Below are 18,262 nucleotides of genomic sequence, written 5' to 3'. Positions count from 1 at the left end.
CGCGGGGCGCCCTGGGGGGTGTAGGCGGCGCGCGGCCCGGCGCCGGGGCTGGCGGGAGGCGGGTGAGTGCGGCCGCGCCGGGGGCCGGGGCGGGCGCGCAGGCGGCGGGGCTGTGCCGGGGCTGTGCCGGGGCCGTGCCCTTCCCTTCGGCGGCGTTCGCTGGGCAACCCGGGTCTTTATTTCCTGCTTTTCTGCGGTGAAGTCAGCCCCGCTGGCGCAGGCCGCTGGGCTAAAGCTCCGAGGCGCGGTGGGCGAGGCCCTCCCCGGCTGCGACTGAGGGTGGGGCGCCTTGCTGGGGGCAGGGGACGCCCCCTGCCGGGGTCACCTGCGAGGGGTGGAGAAGAAAGGGGTTTATGTTCATGTCCTCTTCTGCTCCCCCCCCCGCCCTCGGTGTTTGGGTGTTTTCTTGTTGCTCGGACCAGCTGCGGGGGGCAGTAAGGGTCATCAGTGAAGTCCGAGCGGGCGCTGTGGCTCAGAAAGCCAGAGGATGCTCAGGCGGCTGCTGCAGAGACCACAGGAAAAGCCTGACGTGGCCCCGTGTGTCGTTAACCGAAGTGAAAACGTTCCCGTTCCTTCTTGTCACCTTCTCCTGTTTTTCTTTCTGTTTCACCTCAGCGAGGGCAAAGACGCCCCAAGATGACTCAAGCAGTGATGGGGAGGTACATTTGGGGTTGGAAAAGGAGGACAGACAAGGGGGTGGGGGAATCTTGAAGTCGTCCCTCAGCAGGATTCTTGTTGAACAAACATCTACATTAAATTTCAGAACAGATCCTCAAATGACACTCGCTGTTGTTTCATTTGTCTCAGCCACTCAGAGCACATGGTCTGGCTGCATAGTCATTTCTCTTAATTTATTTATGTTTGCTTCCCTGTATGCAGCTACTGAGGAGATCTGTGGGATTTCTGGGGTAGGACAAAGCCTCTGCTTGTGCTGGAAGCCTGTACAGGGGTTGGGAGTACCTGACATTCCTGTGCCCTGTGTGTAGTGTTATCCCTTAGGCCAGCCCTTTGAAAAGCTCAATTATTATTTTTTCAAAGTTAACTGCTAGGGAATTGTCTCTAAGACAAAACTCCCCAACAGCCAGTAGACCGCTACCCCTAGGATGGGTTGGTGTTAACCCTGAATCGAGCTCCAGGTTTATGCCAGGTGTGGTGAAAATTGGAATGTGTCCCTCTGTCATTGTGAAGGTGCTGGCAGACTCTGCCAGTATTTTGCATGTTCCTGTAGAGATATGAGCACATTTAAATTGGCAGCTGAGTATCATAAGCTTGACACTCGGATTTAATTAACTTCAAATCTGTCTGGATATCCAAAGTGGCTGAAATGGCCCCAAGCCTGGGCTGTAAGAAAGCAGGAAATTGAGGTCAAGGCCCAGCTGCAATTTTCAGGGTTCAGTGTGGAGAAAAGCAGTTACACCCAGATGAAAACAAGACTGCTGTATGCCTGTGTCTGGGTCACCTTCCTGCCTCTGTCCACATCTCGAGGAAATCAGTGAAAGAACCCCCAGAGAGTCCTAAATAAAATCTGTAGCTAGTAGAGCCCAAGGTGGAGTGTCTTGGCAGCAATTTGAGAAGGAAAAATGTAGGATGGTGCACACGAGATCTAGCCTGGAGTTTTACCAAGCACCTCAGTTAGATGAGTGAAACACTGGCTAGGTGTCTTAGAACATGCTATTTCGTATAAAACATTGCACCAATATAAGCCTCCAAGAGGCTTACAGCTGAGGATTTTTTTGTTAATACTTTTAAGCATCGAGATACAAGACAAAGCTGTGGGTTTTTTTGTATTTGGATTTATGCAGAAAGACTTTTAAGCTGGTACAGAGCCTGTCTGAAATCGTTTATGGCTGCCTGTGGGTCCAGGGGTCTATTCGCCTGAATTCAATTGCAAATTAGGGTCTAGAAACGTTAAGAGGAAATGGAAATGGCCAAGCTGAAGCAGTTCTTTATAAAGCAGCTACATTTACTTTATTTCATAATGACTAAGATGGATTTAATTAGAAAACATCTCTGTTTTCAACTGAATAATGCTCTTTGTTTACTGTTTGAGCCATTTGGGAAAATGGAAATAGGTTAGCCAGTGTTGCTCAGAAGCAGCTTTTATTCCTACGTACTAGTTCAGCGCAAGGCACTGTGGATTGCTGATACTGCAGAGTTGTCAGAATCCAGCCAAGATAATCCATTGAATTCTTAAAAAGATGGAAATAAGCGTTCGGTGTAATCTTTGGAGGGGGCAGTCTCTGGGAGAATCTGATGCTCCTCTAATTGCTTTTTTTATTCCGTTCATCCCCTGCAATGGGAACTGCTGGGAGAATTTGGGAGCCAGCACCTCTGGGGTGTGGGATCTGCCTGCCTGAAATCTGTAGGAGCTTTCTGCCCTCGTTGTGGGGAAGGAGGGGGAACAAGCTTCTGCAATTATTGCTGTCAGGGTGATGAAAGGAAAAGTTTGAAATACAATTTCAAAGCTTGGCTGCTGCTGGGCTTCTGCAGGCAGAATTCCCGTTGAGCACAAGGAAACTTGTGTGGGACCACTGCAGAATCTCATTTGTTTTCCCCGTTCACAGCAGCTGCTTCTGCAGAGATGGAGTGCCGGAGCTGGCAGCTGAAACAGGGAGCTTTTATGTTACCAGAAACTTTGGGAGACTATGGCATAAGATGCAAAAGGGGGGTTTTTCAATACTTAAAAGCCACAGCAGAGCCTGCCACTGGGCCAGATGCTGAGGGTAGGAGCGTTCTCTTTGGATTCCAGCAGCCCCAGCACAGTGCAGCAAAGCTGGCTGCCAGGCTGGCTGCAAAACTCAGATGGTCTACTAAAGGGTGAGGGAAAATTATGGTTTAATGTTCATTAAGCAGCATTTGGGCTTAGTTTCTTGGGCTGGAGTAGGACAATTTCAGACCTCAAGCTCTACAAAGCTGAGTTCTACCTTCCAAGCAAGAGACAGGTCTGATTGTGTTTGCAGATTCAGGTGTCTGTGTCACAGACGGATAGCTGGCTGATCAGCATCACCTCCCAGCGAGGTTTTTCACCTGGAGAACAAAGAAGGGACCTTAAAAAAAGAGATTTCGAGTTTACTTTGAGTCTCTGAACATTTTACCTTTGGTGTGGAGTTTTGCAAGCTGATTCAAAAAAAACCCCAGATCTTTCCATTGGATGCAGATGGAGGGGACTACATTTTAACTTATGGTGTGAGGCCTGAGAGATTTCCAGGGACTTGATTTTGAAGCAGCAGTTCTCGGGAGCGGGGAAAGGAGGGGAGTTTGGCGCCGTTGCTCATGAGGTGCCAGGATGGATGGCTGGCAGGAGGGCTTGGCAGAACTGCCTTAGCTCAGCATGCTTGGCTCTGAGGGATTGCCTGTTGCTGCTGCTCTGCCTGCTGATTTGGAGGAATTGTTAGGGAGGCTGTGATTGATTCTGACCCTGTTTTATTTATAAAATCTTTATTTCTTGCGCTGGTCTTCATGCCATTTTTTAATGCATTTGGCTGTCAAGGTGTCAAAACCAGGAGAATTGCTTTTGGAGTTTATCTCCCAGTCCATCCATCTTTGGCATTTATCAGGTAGCTTTTTATCACTCGGGAGAGAACTTACAGCTCCTTCAGGGTATCTGTTGCACCTCCAGCAAGGACAGCTGATGGGAACAGGGCGGCACTGAATCCCAAACCCCACCTGCCCTGCCAGGCTCTGGGCTGCTGCAGACCCAGCACAGATCAGAGCAGCCAAATTCTGTCCTGCTACTTCTCGATGCTCCACAGCAGAGTCTCTGGACTGCAAGTACATGTGTGGTAAGGCCCTCTCCCCTGTGGGAGGAGAAGGACCAGGCATCTCCAGGTTGCTTTCAGTGGCCGTGGAGATGGGGGCTCTCTCCTCCTGGCTGTGAGGCTGTTGTGATCTTAATTATTGTAAATGCTGTACTCGGTGAAGCAGACACATCTTGCTGCCACGGGCTGGGGAGGATGAGGATGAGGAGAGCAGTCCATGTTGTACAGGGGTAAATAGGTGGCTGGATGAACTGAACAAAATGGTATGTCCTTTAATGTTTGTAATGCAGCTTCCCACCTGCAGTAAAGGTGAGATCAGCTTTTTTTTTTTCATCTTTGAGGAGTTGCTGAGTTTCTTCCTTACGTTGTAGAGATGGATGCAGGGGAATTTCCTTTCTCTTGCATGGTAGCTTGGGGGGCTTGTCTGTGGTCTGGAGTTAAAGTCCTGGGCCCCAGGTGGAGACTGTGGCACTGACCTCTAGCTCCTCCTGTTTGCACGTTGGATGGTTTCTGCTGCACCTTCCTTGGTGCAGGTGGTGGCTGAGAGTCTCTGCTTTGTGTGATCCGAACTCCAGCGTGCTTGGGGAAGGAGAATTCTGACAAAAGAGGTGTCGTTGCTTTGGGTAACGGAGGTAAGAAATGCAGCTCCAAGCCTCTTCTCCAATGTACCTGGAGTTGATGCTGCCTTACCAGTTTCTGGTGGACAAGAATATATACTATTGGGTCTCCCCTCTTTCTCCATCTGCCAACCCTAAATGATTTGAGTTCTCCTTTGGAAGCAGGCACTGTAAATCTTGGATCCTCTGTCCCCAGGGCAGGCATGGCTGAATGCCGAGGATCTGTCTGATGGTTCCCAGGCTGCGCTGATGCTGCTCTGCCAGAAGAGAGATGGGAAAAAGATACTTCTGTGACTACTGTGACAGGTCCTTTCAGGACAACCTTCACAACAGGAAGAAACACCTCAATGGAGTGCAGCATCTCAGGGCTAAGAGAGTCTGGTACGACTTATTCCGAGGTGGGTAGTACAAACTGTCTGCCCCTCCCTTTCTGGGACTGGGGAGATGATGGGGGGGGAGAATAGATAAACTAAATCAGCACTGATGATTTATATTAAGATTGTCTGTGCCAGTGAATTATGGACTTCATACTGTTGCTGTCAAGCAGTCTCAAAGGCAAAATCCTCGTGTGTCTGGATGTGGGAAGGGGAAACTGCAGGTGTCAGCTGGGACTTGAAATGAGGTGGAAGAGATAGGGAGGTTGTTTCTGAGACCAGGAGTTGAAGATAAAGCTCTCTTGGCATCACGAGCAAATCTGAGATGGGAGACGAGAGAACAAAGTCAGTTACAGTTTCTGGAGGTGAGTTAGGTGCCTTCTGCAAACCAGAGTTGATCTCTGACATGGGAGGAGCAAGGAGTAGGGAGGGGCGTGTGGAGAAAGCAGGCTGGATGGCAGGCTGGATGTGTGTGGTGTGAACGGACAGGAAGCTGGCAGCAGTGCTCTGCACGGGGAGATGTCGGTGTTGAAGGTGACTGGGGAAGAGGCCGAGGAACCGACTGCTTGACTGGAGAGCACAGGAGCATGAAAGGGCTGGGGAGAGAAGCTCAAAGCACTGGAATGCTCAAACCTGTCTTAGCAAAGGGGGCAAACGGAGGAGGAGGAGGAGGGCTAGGTGCATTTAGGTTTTGTCAGAGGAGGAATTCTGGTGCTGGAGGCTGTGTCAGGACGTGCTGGGAGGAAAGCCCTGTGTCTTTTGCCTGTTTAACAGGACTCTTCTCACCCAGTTCAGCGCTCTGACCTGGCTCGCCATGCAGTTACATATTAGTCTTTACATAGTCTTTAGTGCCAGCCTGATGAATGTGGTGGGAATGTGTGTCCAGGGTCTGAGAGAGAGAGCAGAAATGGGTATTTTGGCAGTAGCAAAGACTTAGTTTGGGTTAAACTGATCGTGCAATCATTTCCTCTATGTTCATCTGCTTCCTTCTGGTTCCTTGGGATCAGAAGTTGTGGGCTGAGCTTGTCTCCTGTCTAGCTGGGTGAGGAATACCCTGCGAGCTCTGGGTGACTTTGCTGTCTGCTTACCCACACGTGGAAACTGGAAGGGTTCTCTGTACTGGCCAAGTGTGGAGGACTAACAGCCCCAGCCCAGCACAGTTCTAGCTGGGTCAGTGATGGTGAGGCCCATCACCTAGTACTTGTCTTCTTACCAGGCTGCAACCCTTAATTTTCCTCTGATAAAATTCCTCATGCCACCCCTGATTAGGGGATTTGTCTCCTCTTATCGCCAGACTCTGTGGCCTGGCATCAGCCAGTTCACGTTCTTCCACAGTCTGTGGGAGCTGCTCTATCTTTGGGGCACACTTTCCTCAGGATGTCTCTGGGAGGTAAAGGACCATTTCAGTGGTGTCCACTGGAGACTCAGCACAGGGTTCTGTGAGGCCTCGCACAGAGCTTTTCTGAGAGCTCTGTGAGTCTGCCTGGTCTTTCTCTGCTGCACAGAAGTGCGTCGGCGTCATTGCTTTCATGTTACAGTTCTTTTTCCATCCTGGTGTGGGGAGAAAGCATGAAGCAGAAAGCAAAGAAGGTGATATTTGCAAGCCAGTGAAAAACTGAGGCCAGGGGTGCAAACAGGAACTGTTAACTGTCAATTTTTCTGTGGCTTAAGCTCCTGGTTGTCATGTAAAATGGCTTCCCACTAGGCAACTGACCCGTTTGGGACCACCATAGGATGGGGTATTGCTGCGTGAGATCTTCACCCTGGTTTGCCCTTTGTCTCCCTCAGATGCTGCCGCTATCCTGCAAGAGGAGCAAACCAAGAAACCATGTCGGAAGTTTCTGCAAACAGGTGAGTTCTTCTGAGGTAGAAACAGCTGCCTGAGCTCCAGCAGTGCCTTCATGAGCTGACCCAAGGCTGGTCTGGAGAGCCCGGGTATGCGTGTTTGTCTTGGAGGGAGTGAAGGTCTTGAGCGTGTGTCCAGCATGCGGGTGTAATGGACCTCGGGTTTGCATGCACATTTATAAGGGAAGACCTTGTGTGTGTGGCTCTCATGGAGCCCTGTGGCTTTTGTTCCAGGACAGTGTGATTTTGGGTCCAACTGCCGATTTTCCCACATGACAGAGCAGGACTTGGAGAAGCTGAGTGCCCAGGTTCAAGGTGAGTCCTCAAACAAGAAAATGGCTCAGGCTCTCTGAGGAGGGGGAGATGCTGCAGGGAGCGTGGGGCTGCAGAGGGGTGTGTGAGGGGTTGTACAGTGAGAGCCTGCGGTCCCGTGCTGCCTGTACACAGCGAGCCGAGCGTGCATCTCTCCCGCTTGCCTCTCAGTGCAGTGTGAGCCTGTAGCATGGCTTTAAGTGCTGCCGTTTTTCATGTGCTTTCTGCTCTTGATCTGCTGGCACAGACACAAACCTAGAGTTGAGCAATGCTGTTACTACTTAGCAGCAAGCATCTGAAGCAGGGAGTGGGCTTTCTGAGCCCTCGGGGTTCTGTTCAGTCAGGGAATAAAAACTGTCAGCAGCAGAGGGCACTGGTACATCACTTCCCCTTAAATTTATGGATTTGATACCCCCGCAGCTTTCCACTGTTACCAGGGAGCTGCCACTTCTTCCACTCTTGGGAAGAGCTACCCTGCTGTCAGTTGTGTTGTCCTGAGGAGAGGACGTGGGTTCTTGGATACAGAAATGGCCTTTGCTCACATGGCTTTGGGTGGAACTGAAGTTTGGGCAGAGGATAAATGGCGGCTGCTCCCCTGCTGTGAGCCTTCAAGAGCACTTTCGAACTTTTTCATTCTGGGATTATCGCCTTCTTGCCCTAAAAGGGGTAGCAGCTCTGTTTTCTCCATGGGATTCATTACTTCGGTTGTTAGAGAAAACGTGAGTGAGGTGTTGGTGAGAATTTATGGAATGGTTGAGGTCTCCACTGGAGATTGTCTAGTCCCAGCCCTGCCTTGCTGAAAGCAGGGTAGACTAGAGCAGGCTGCTCAGTACCATGTGCAGTTGTGTTTTGAATATCTCCAAGGCTGGATACAACCTTTGTGGGCAACCTGTTCCAGTGTTTGACAACATTTGCAGTAAAAATGTATTTTAAAAAAATATTTAAATGGAAATTCCTGTATTTTGGTTTGTGCCCGTTGTCTCTTGCTTTTGCTGGTCTCTCTCCAGTATGTCGCTGTCTCTGTGGTACTGGGGAGCCCAGCACTGGACACAGCACCCAGGCATGGCCTCACCAGCATGGAGCAGAGAGGAAGGGTCACTTCCTCGACCTGCTGGCAATGCTCTTCCTAATGCAGCCCAACTTCTGAGCAGATCTTGTGCCCACACTGCTAGCTGAAGCCAACTGTTGTTTTGCCAATAGTCTGGCAAAAACAGGCTTAAGTGTTGGAAGTGTGTGTGCATATATAAGAGATTTGGGGTGTATGTGGGGAGGAGACTCTCCTGACCTTCTGAGGGATCAGATTTGGGGAGGCAGGGCTCTGGTGAACCTGGGGGAGCAGGAGGAAGGCAGGCACTACAGAACTATTCCAGTCCTCACCGTTGCTGAGTCAGTCTGTGAGTCCCCAAGGCGACTCTGAATCAATCGCTGAACAACTCTGGCAGTCAATAAAACCCATCTCGTCGGGCTGCGTGGGAGATGGAGCACTCCAGCCAGCCCTTCTCGGAGCAGCAGTGCTGGGCTGGCAGTCACACTCCTCTTCCCTGCCACTAGCCCAGAACCTCCCCCTGACCCTTCTCTGCTGCGGGGCTGAAGTACTGGCCTCCCGAGAGGTGGCACAGGATGCCAGCGTATTTGCAGGAACCTGTAGCGTTTCCAGTCAGTGAAGGCTGTTTATTGCAGGGGAAGTGAAAGCTCCTTGGAGCAGAGCGGAGCTGCAGGGGAAGGCTGGCAAGCTCCTCTGTGCTTGGGCAGGTTTCTTTGCCAATTACACTTGTTATTGGATATTGACTTCTGTCAAATGGGTCAGGCGTAAGTGGAGAATTGGCTAGTGAGAGAGCTGATTCCTGGGAGATTACTTGGAAACCTTGCATTTGTATTACCAAGTCAAACATTTAATTAAACAATTAGACTTAAAGAAGCAATGGCCAGGGGACGGCAGGGTGCCTCATCCTTGACTGTGCTGCTATAACATGAATGCCTGGTTGTAGAGTTAAATCCTACTCACCTCTCTCGTGGTGCCGCTCCACAGAAATCCTGTGTGAGCCAAGTGAGCAGGCTGAGCATCACACAGACCCCTAAATCTGATCAGTTGAGGCCACCGAGAGCTTGGAGGGTTTTGATGGAGGGAACGGAGTAGCAGGACTTGGTGGAGGAGACGTACAGCCTGTAACATGGTAGACTGGATGGAAGGACCAACTGCAAAAGCCAAGCTGCTGTTCGGTGTGTCAGGGGGACATTTCACCCCTCCTTAGGCTACTGAGGCACCAGTGTTTCAGACGGTGAGGTTTAGGGCAGAGTTTAAGACAAGCTGGTGTGATGGTAGGTTGGACCGCAGGTTGCGTTAGTCGGGCAGGAGACGTGACCCTCGTAGCACCTCCATCAGCCACCTCTGTCAGTGATGTCCCAGTGGGCGTTAGCACCTAGTCCTGGTGTTTCTGTGCTGTGGGGCATCGCAGGCCATGGCCACTGAGATGATACGGTGCCAGTTAGAGCAGTGATCGGGATCGGGCTGCTCCGCACTGGATTGTCAGTGTCCTCAGAGATTTCACGTCTCAACCCACAGCGTCGGGGAGATTTTGGCAGGCTTGCGGCCTGGGGTGGTCGGAGATTTGAGATGAGCTGGGAGGCTGGAAGCTCCAGAGCCCTCTCACCATCTTGTGCAGAGCCTTGTGTGACCATGCTGGAAATGACCACGCTCTGCCTCTGGTGGGGTAAAAGTGGATGGGCTCTTGGTGAGTCCACAGTGCTGTTTAACTCTGCGTTCCTCAGCTCTGGTGCATGGGTGTAGAAGCAGAGGAGCTGCCAGACTGCGTTGAACCCATGTCTCCCCTTGTCCAGGGGCAGATGCTTCAGGAAAAGGTGCAAAGAAATCCTGTAGTGCAGTGGCATGACCCGTGTTAAGGGGTGGGTTTGCATCCTAAACTAAAGCAAAGCCTTTTCTGACTTTTTTTAACACTGCTAAACTGTGATGGCACTTTCTTTGTCATGTAAATATTGAACCTGTCCCTGGATCCCTGTTAAGTGTTTGGTGTTGGTAGTTCTGTGTCAGTGAGCTCCCTTGCTAATGATGCATTCTTATTACAGCCAAAGGAAACATTACATTATTCTTAACATTTGGCCTTTTTAATGCAGGGAATTCACCCTGTTGTTTGTGTTAGTCTTGTGGGTTATGTAGGAAGATTTCTGGACGATTCGCTGTTCTGTAACAGCTCAGAGCATGTCCTAGTTCGGCTTCAGCATTTCTGCACCCTGTAGAATATACTCATCAAGAAGCAACAGTTTCCACCTTCAGCAGGGAGGGAGGCATATTCCCAGCTGTTACCGCATCAAAGCATTAGCCTTCTGCATCTGCTGCATCATTCATCAGCAAGACACTTCCAGGCTGTCATTTTAAGTACAGTCATGTCAGGAAAAGTCACTGTCAAATTGCCATCTTCTTGCTTAAAGTTATTGGCTCCCCACTAATCTGCGTCACTTCTGCTGGTAGTATTGACACAACCCAGCCTCTTTGGTGAGCTCCAGCTAGCCAGAGCTGCGAGGGCACAGTTGGGTGAGTGTTTGCAATATATCCGTGTGATTGAAAGAATCTGCGTGACCCTGCTGGGGGTGGCTGTCGTCAACCAGCTTAACTTAGCCATGAGCAGGAAAAGGAGCGCTCTCGCAGTCGGCTCCCACTTCATGGCTGCGGGGTGGTAACTTCTTAAGCTGCTCATATTGCAGGGCCTCATCAGCCTCGTCTCTCACTGCAGCCTGCTGCTGTTTGTGTGCTCTAGAGGAGTTTGGGCTGCCACATCTCCCAGCCCAGGGAGGGAGCTGAAGGATTACCTGTAAATCTTTTTGCTGGGTGACCTGCTCTGTACTGCTGGTTGCATCTTGCATATGCTGGTGCCTTGTTCAGGAAGAAAACTCATGCTAGAAGTTGCATGGGGAGAGAAGATAAATCTGGACTCTCACTCTGACATCATTAGAGAGACACTTCATGACTACAGATGCTCTTTTAATTGCCTGTAATTAGACTCTGAAGCAAACGCCCCAGTGAGAAGCCGGGGGGAAGCACCTTCACACCTGTCTTGCTGCTGCAGTCTGGCTGCACAACCATGCATGAGGAGTAAGGGCTGGTAATTGTGTTTCAGAGTTACATCTTGGAATACCTGTTGATGTTCAGGGGGTATTTCCAATCTCATGGTGGTTTTGGTGGTCTCTGGATGGGATATGTGTACTTAAAGAAGGTGAGATGAAATATCTGCCTTTTTGATGGGCATGCATCAAGGTGGACAGAGCCAGACAGCTGCCAGTACCTGCTGCTTTATTCCTCAGCCTGAGGGTTGGAGTGATTTGGAGCAGTAACTCGTGGAGCTGCGTGAGTGGGGAGCCAGCTGGATGCCTTTCTAATCTGGACACCTGGGGCCTCATTTAGGCCAGCGTGAGTCTGGATTTGTTCCACTGCAGCTTTTCTGGGCGAGACAGGGAGTTGTGGCTGCATGAGTTCCTGGTGTGGCACTTAAGGGCAGTGGGCTCGGGGCTCCCTGCTCTAAAGAGAGAGGCTTTGGCAGTTTTTGTCTGTTCTGTGTTGGGGCTTGGAGTGGGATGAAAAGGAAAATCTTGGTGGTAGGTAAAGGTGGGAGAAGTCTCTCTTGTGATTTTTTTCCCTGCCTCATCGAAGCCTCTCATGACCACTGCTTGTCCCCTTGATGAGGTGGCATGTGCCAAGGCAGAAACCTGGAACAAAGGGAATTAAGGTGGCTGTGGTCAAGGCTGCCAGGGAAATCTTACCCGGGAGCTGAATTCACATATCCTGAGTCTGAGCAGCGCCCAGTTCACCAGACTGAGCTTCTTGCCTCCTGGGTGCCCTCACCTGGCCAGGCTGTTTGGTTGACCCCAAGTAGCTGTGCACCTTGGGAACGACTGTGGGAGACTTGAACAGCCCTGTCTCCGACCATATCCTTATGGCCAGGTTGCAGAGCAGCACCTCGACATCAGGACCACAGCAGGCTGTCTTTGTGGTGGCAGTGAGTACATCGTCACCCCTCCCAGCAACAGCAGATGAAAAGGCTGGATGACAAATTATCCATCTCCGGCTGCTCATTGTGTAGCACATTTCTGCCATCCTTATTAATATTCAACAGGCAGATGAATAATTGGTTGCCACCACTAGGATGAAGTGATCCTTCACTCTGCCCAGGCAATATTAATTTCACACCCTGTCTGGGAACGTATAATATTTTCCTTAAACATGTGACATATGGTGGGTGGGTGTGGAGCAGGCTCCTGGCGGGCACGGCCGCAGGTGGCTGCTGTGGTTGATCTCTAAATGGGATCAGGGTCCCCCCAGAGCGCTTGTCCCCAGAGGGTTTGATGAGTGGGGCAAAGGGGAATGACACATGGTGGCCTCAGCTTCCTTCTTATTAATATCAGTGTTTGTTTTTCAGAGTATCACATTCCATTTTCTGTTAGGTGGGAACTTTCCACTAGGCTGGAGATCTAATAGCTCTGAGCATCTCCTCAGCCCGCTATGCCTGACATGCTGTGAGGAGTGTGACTGTGTCATTCGTGTCAAGGACTCATGCTAGACCCTGTGCTCTGCTAGTATCCCTTCCTGCTTTGTCACTGCTGCCAAGGGGGGACCAGGGAGCTCTACTAACTGGGCAGCTGCAGATTCCTGCCCAGTGAGAGGGACTGGTGAGTGCTTGGCTGCCCCGCGGGCTCTGTGCTCTTCTGCCTAGGGAGGACAGTGCTGCAGGATGGGGTGCCTGTGGGCATCTGCCCCACACAACCCCCCGGGGTGATGGAGGGGTTGAAAGGACCTGAGGCTGCCCTGTCTCTTGGTAGACAGCAGAGGTTTCCTACTGGTGCTGCCTTGCCTGTTCCTAACTTGCATGAGGAAACGCAGGATCTTGTTCCCCTCCCTCCCTCCGCTGTGGTCTGCTCCGATTTTGCACCTGGGCTGCGCAGGGCTGGGTGACAGCCTCCCACCCTGTCTCTGCAGGGGCTGGGGATACATCACGCAGCATGCGCCTTAAACAGACCTGACAGCATCTCTGAAATCCCCTCTCCTGATTGTACGCGCACTCTGAACCTCTCAGACTCTCGCGGCCTGCCAAGTCTGCATCGATCCGAACAGACGTCCCTGTCACTCCCGCCTAACTGGGCAGGGGTGGCAAAGTCCCTCCTGCCAGTTGGAGGGACACGTCTTTGGAAATGGCTCAGGGCCAGCAGAGGCGGTTTCAGGCGAGGATGAGGACGATCTACCCCGGGGGGAGATGTCAGACTCCCCTCAGTCAAGTGCCTGAACTGCCGCTGTGCTCACTGGCTTAGTTCGTGTTCCCGGCTCTGTCTGGCTGGAGCTGTCACCAGTGAGGAGGCCACACATCAGATGGCAGGTGGACAGTGGAGGAGGAGGGGCTGCCACAGGCAAACTGCAAACTCTCCACCATAAGAAACTATGCAGGGTAACGAGCAGCGGGTTTAATGGAGTGAAAGGACTGCAGCACGAGCGTCTGATAGCCTTCTCTCTCTCAACCAGGGGAGCAGAGATCGAAGGAGCTGCGGCAGGAGGGAGCAGATGTCCCGCCTGGCACTATTGAGGACTGGCTGGAGAAGAGAGCAAAGAGACTGAGTGCGGCTCAGAGTAACAGGTACTGGTGGCCGGGGAGCATCCGCGTCAGGGCTGGCTGCTGCTTCTGGCCCACACAACGCAGAGCAGGGATCCCACAAGGACGAGGGGTGTGAGTGGGATAGGAGAAGGTGCAGGTGATCAGAGGTCCCAGCTCGATGGCACCTCCCAAGCTGCCATTCTGCACTCTGCCTGCCAGCACTGTTTGCCTGCTCTTGGCACACGCTACAGACACATGTATGGATCCAGCCTTGCGTGCCCACATCAGAGGGGTGTGCACATGTCTCCCCATGTGCCCCAGGGACGAGCCAGGCCTCGCTGCCCATGACTGGCTGCCCTGGGGAAGACAAGCAGAGCAGAGGGGTGCTCCTGTGCTCTCCACAGCCCGCACAGACGTGCCTGGAAGGACAGTGCCACCGTGGTGCTGAGTTATTAATGCCCGGGGTTCAGTGGCAGGAGCCTGGTCTCATCTTTTTGACAGCTTCCCCATCCGCTGCCTGCCCTGTCTGCACATCTCTGCTGGTCCCTGCCAGTGAGAGGGTGGAATTAGCTCCTCCTCGTGGCATTCATTCGGATTCGGGCGCCTGCCGGTGCCTGCTGTTTCCTTGCTCACCTGACTGTGCCGCAGGCTTAATTGGATGACATTTGGGAAGGTGCCAAATCTCTTTTGTTCTTTTTCTATTTGCTCCTGTCCTCTCTGTGTTTGGTCTGGGCAGGATCTTCCTTCTGGTGCTTGTCTGGGCTTGTTGCTTTTCTATTCGCTCCATCCATCAGCTTGGCTGCCCTTAGCTGTGCTCACTGACAGCCCTAAACTTCCTACCCCCCTTACACTTCATTTGCCCCATTTTGCTTGTCCTGCCCATGACTCCCTTGATCTTGGGGTAGATCGTCTCTCACAGAAGATGGCCAGTGCTACACCCAGAGGAATTTCCAGACCTTCAGAACTACCTGGTCCCTGCTGCCTCCAAAGCTGCACAAGACCTGAGATTTCTAGGGTTGTTGCTTTCTGCCCAGCCTCTCTGTCCCTGCAGGTTCAGAAACCATCTATTACAGGAACTAAATCCCAGATATTCAAAGCCTCTCCCCTCTACCTGGCCTTGTTGATGCCTGCCCCTGTCATTTCTCTTCTCCCCTTGTGCTCTCAGGCCCCAGCATTGTCCCTCGGAGCAACTGTGTGTTTTGCACTGTCTGCCAGAGTTGTTTTGCAGTGCCAGGGAAGAGGGCCTGTTTTAGGCAGGTCCCTGTGCTCCTGGTGCCTGGGGACTCTGTGTTCCTCCTGAAAATGCTTTTAAGGACAAGGAGCTTCCTCTCCTGCAGTCCTCGAGGTCCCTGAAGTGTGGCAGAATCTCTGGCAGGGTCTAATGGTGCTTTGGGGAATTTGTGGTTTTGAATGATAACCTGCCCACAGGCTGCCTTGCCTGGCTGGTAATGTCAGTAAAGACCATTAGTGTGCACAAAACAGTAGAGAAAGTTCTCTCGAGGCCAGTCACCTCCAAAAGGAGATGCTAGAGACCCAGCTACACCTCTGTCTTCTCTGGCAGCACTGAGTAGGAAGGATTCAAGCTAGGATGGAAGAGGTCTTGGAAGCGTGATCTCCCAGTGTTGCTGTGCTAAGCCTCAGCCTGCAAGCGTAGCTGGGATTCTGTCTCAAACTTGTCAGAGGCTTTCTAGCAAGATACCCAGCAGGCAGTCACAGGTGGAGCTACTGCCTTGTGCATCTCCAAGCACACCACAGTGAAAAGAAAATGCTGCACTGGACTCAAAGTGGCTGTATGGCCAGGTACTGCCTTGCTGAAGGGTAGCGCCTTCTTAAAGCAGCATTTCTGACTGTCACCTACATTAGCCCCGTGGATGGAGAGTTGCCACACTACCTCCCACCCATGGTTTGTGCGTCTGCTCTCCCAGCCTGGCCCGGCTCAAGGAGACAATGTTCATTTGGAACCCTCCGCTTGATGCGTATTTTCATAGTCATGCCGTGCCGTTTGCTTTCTGGAGAGCTGGGGTGGAGTTGGATGGAGTTTGTGTAGTTCTCTTAGCGGTGGAGCTCTGCCAGGGTGTGATCGATTTTTAACCTGATTTCCAAAGGAGACAGAGCATGTCAGTGCATGTGAGCGTGTGCTGCTGCCATCACTGCTCTGGAGCCCACATCCTGATTCCCATCTGAATGGGGGCTGAGGCCTCAAAGATACCCAGATCCTACAGGTTTTGTGAATGTGGAAGTGAGTAGAGGAGGGGGATCCCATTAATGCCTTCGGAAAGGAAATATTCTTGACCCTTGCTAGACACTGGAGAAGCCACATGGGACAGCCATTTGGAATGCTCCAGCTGCAGGTAAACCTTTGATAGCACTTGTATCTTATGAGACCCCAGGGAATTGAGTACCCAGACAGCATCCTCCCTATCGATTCGTTCTGCTGTTCACAGAAGAGCTCATTAGTTGATAGCTGTGCTGTTCCGCCTTGCAGCATGCCTTGTCCTGCTCCCCGCCCCACCCCACCACTGCTGTGGGGGCTCCTCTGCCTGCCTGAGCGACAGGGCCTGGCTGTAACAAAAATATTCCTGCCAGAGAGGGGCTCGGTGTGTGGCCTAACAGTCTTGTCTCATCCTCGGCTCTGAAGAATCCCCATCAAGCGGATATGCATCAGAGCAAATGACTTTGCTCTGTGTTAGCTGCCTAGACAACACTGCACTCAACTTCTGTAGCTGGCTTTTGGCCACATCATCGGCCCTGCAGGGAGAGGAGGGTGCTGCTTCCCTGGAGCATTATGTAAAGGAGTTTGATTAGATTTCTTCTGGCATAACAATTAAAAAGATTCATCAGGGTCAGAGGTAGAGGCCTGAGAAGCTGGAAGGCTGCTGTCAAGGCTTGTGCTAAAGAACAAATGAGTTTCCTGCACTCAGGAATTAATGGAAGAGGTACCTTTCCCATGAATTTAAACCTGCCCTGGCCAGACACTTTCTTCAGCTGGAGACAAGGGATTGATGCATCTTTCTTTTGCGCTTCCTTAGTCAGGTGTGTTGTTTGCAGTGGCCTCAACTAGGAAACTTGAGGGAGAGAAACAAAGTGTTTCCCAGGCCGTGAGATGGAGGAGGAAGCCTGTTCCCTCTGCTGAAGGGTGCTTCTGTGAAAACACACCATAGTTTTGGCAGTTTCTCCATTTCCGATGGGTCCTTGTCCTTGGGGAAGTGGACAGCTGGCTTGGGATTCAGGCTGCTTGGAAAGAAACATCTGCTAATTTTGTTTGTTCTTCTCAAAACTCAGCTGTGTGAAGAGTTGCGAGCAGCTGGGGGTGGGAAGGGACGGGGCCAGCCGTGCTCCCAGTGCGAGGCCTCTCCTGCCAGCTGCTGTGCCTGGGGCTGTTGGGGGGGCTGTGCCTGCACCCCCTTTCCTTAGTGCTCCCCCCTTATTTTTCAGGGGCGTGCACTACGTTAGCAAGATGGAATGGGCCAGGGGGGTTACACAGCAGTTCTGCTGTTGGGTTGGGGCTGGGGGGGTGTGACTATACCTGATTGTTGATAACCAAACCCCTCCGCTGCTGGACCCTTCTCTTTTGGGGGCTAGTGGGGGGGCAGAGGGAAGCTCAGCCCCTAAGCAGGGCCTTGCTGTCAGACTGAGACAGCCCCGTCTCACCTCTGCCCCTTCCGTCTCCCCAGTGCTCTGCCCGAGAAACCAGCACCTTTCCAGTACCCGCCGGGCTGGCCGCCAGCGCAGGATCTGCCCCTGTCCCTGCAGGCCCCCCCACCTGGAGGGTGGCCCGTCCCGCCCAACCTGCAGTGGGGCTGAGGCACAGGGACCCCCACAGAGGTTGTGCTGGAGATGGATTTCTCCCTCGCCTGCTCTAGGAAAGGGACTGAATTATTTATTCACACTTCCCATCAATAAAAGCCTCCCCACTCTTGCAGCCTGCGTGTGTGGTGTTATTTCTCACCTGGCAGCCTCCCGTGGGTTGTCTCCCCGCCACGGGAGCAAGGATCTGCGCTCGGCAGAGCTCTGGCCCCACGCAGGGGCTGTCTGCTGTGTCCGGAGGGGCCAGCCCCCCCTTTCCAGGGGTGGGATCGGGCCCCCCGCACCGCGGCTGCCTGGGCCGCGCCCTGCACTGCCCTGTGCTGCCTGCTCTCGGCCCAGCTGCACGCTTATCCAGGCCGGGGAGGAAAACTGTAGCCAGGCTTTTAAAATTGGTGTTTATTATTTCCTCCAGTGTTCATGACTTATGTTTGCTTCTGTTAAATTCAGTGTGTAAAACTGCTTTGGTCCAGGCACCGGAGCTCCTAATGAGCTTGAGTTGCTCCCATAAGCCCTCTGTTCCTGCTCCTATGAGGCTGAAGGTGAGAAGCAAAGAGAAAAAAATATCCCAAGGTTTCTCCTTGTCCAGGAAACAACAAGCAGTGAGTGCCTGCGGGGCAGATCCCTCCGTGGGTCACTCCCTGCTCTGGGATCTGCCTGGTCAGGCCCGTGTGCTGGGGCCTGGCGCTGGGAAGGGGCGAGGAGCGACTCCGTGACCCTCGTGTCGGCTGTGTTGAGAGCCAAGGGCCAGGCACAGGGGCCGCGGGCGCCAGCCTGCCTCAGCTCCTCTCTGCTGCTCTGGAAGAGTGCCCTGGGGAAGAATGTCGGGGTGCTTTTAGGGCGCAGCTTTGGTACGGCCAAGCCCAGCTGCACGGCTGCTGCGGTGAGCATTGTTACAGAGTCATCCCTCCTCACCGGGAGCGCGAGGGATGGACGAGGCCTTGGCTTGGCTTTCTCTG

General features: G+C 52.4%; 1 protein-coding gene across 1 annotated transcript; it reads left to right on the top strand.

Moving 5' to 3' along the window:
* Nucleotides 1–10: 10 nt before the first annotated feature.
* On the top strand, nt 11–17,421 carry ZMAT5 (zinc finger matrin-type 5). The gene is made up of 6 exons (XM_074920998.1): nt 11–62; nt 4,572–4,773; nt 6,538–6,600; nt 6,829–6,909; nt 13,430–13,541; nt 17,174–17,421. The coding sequence occupies exons 2-6, from the start codon at nt 4,647–4,649 to the stop codon at nt 17,301–17,303; spliced, it is 513 nt and encodes a 170-aa protein (XP_074777099.1). The 5' UTR covers nt 11–62; nt 4,572–4,646; the 3' UTR covers nt 17,304–17,421.
* The last annotated feature ends 841 nt before the right edge of the window (nt 17,422–18,262 follow it).

This window comes from Athene noctua, chromosome 17 (assembly GCF_965140245.1).
Source record: "Athene noctua chromosome 17, bAthNoc1.hap1.1, whole genome shotgun sequence".
Classification (NCBI taxonomy): Eukaryota; Metazoa; Chordata; class Aves; order Strigiformes; family Strigidae; genus Athene; species Athene noctua.
Note: the sequence above shows the minus strand (reverse complement) of the source record. Positions and strands in the feature narration are given on the sequence as shown.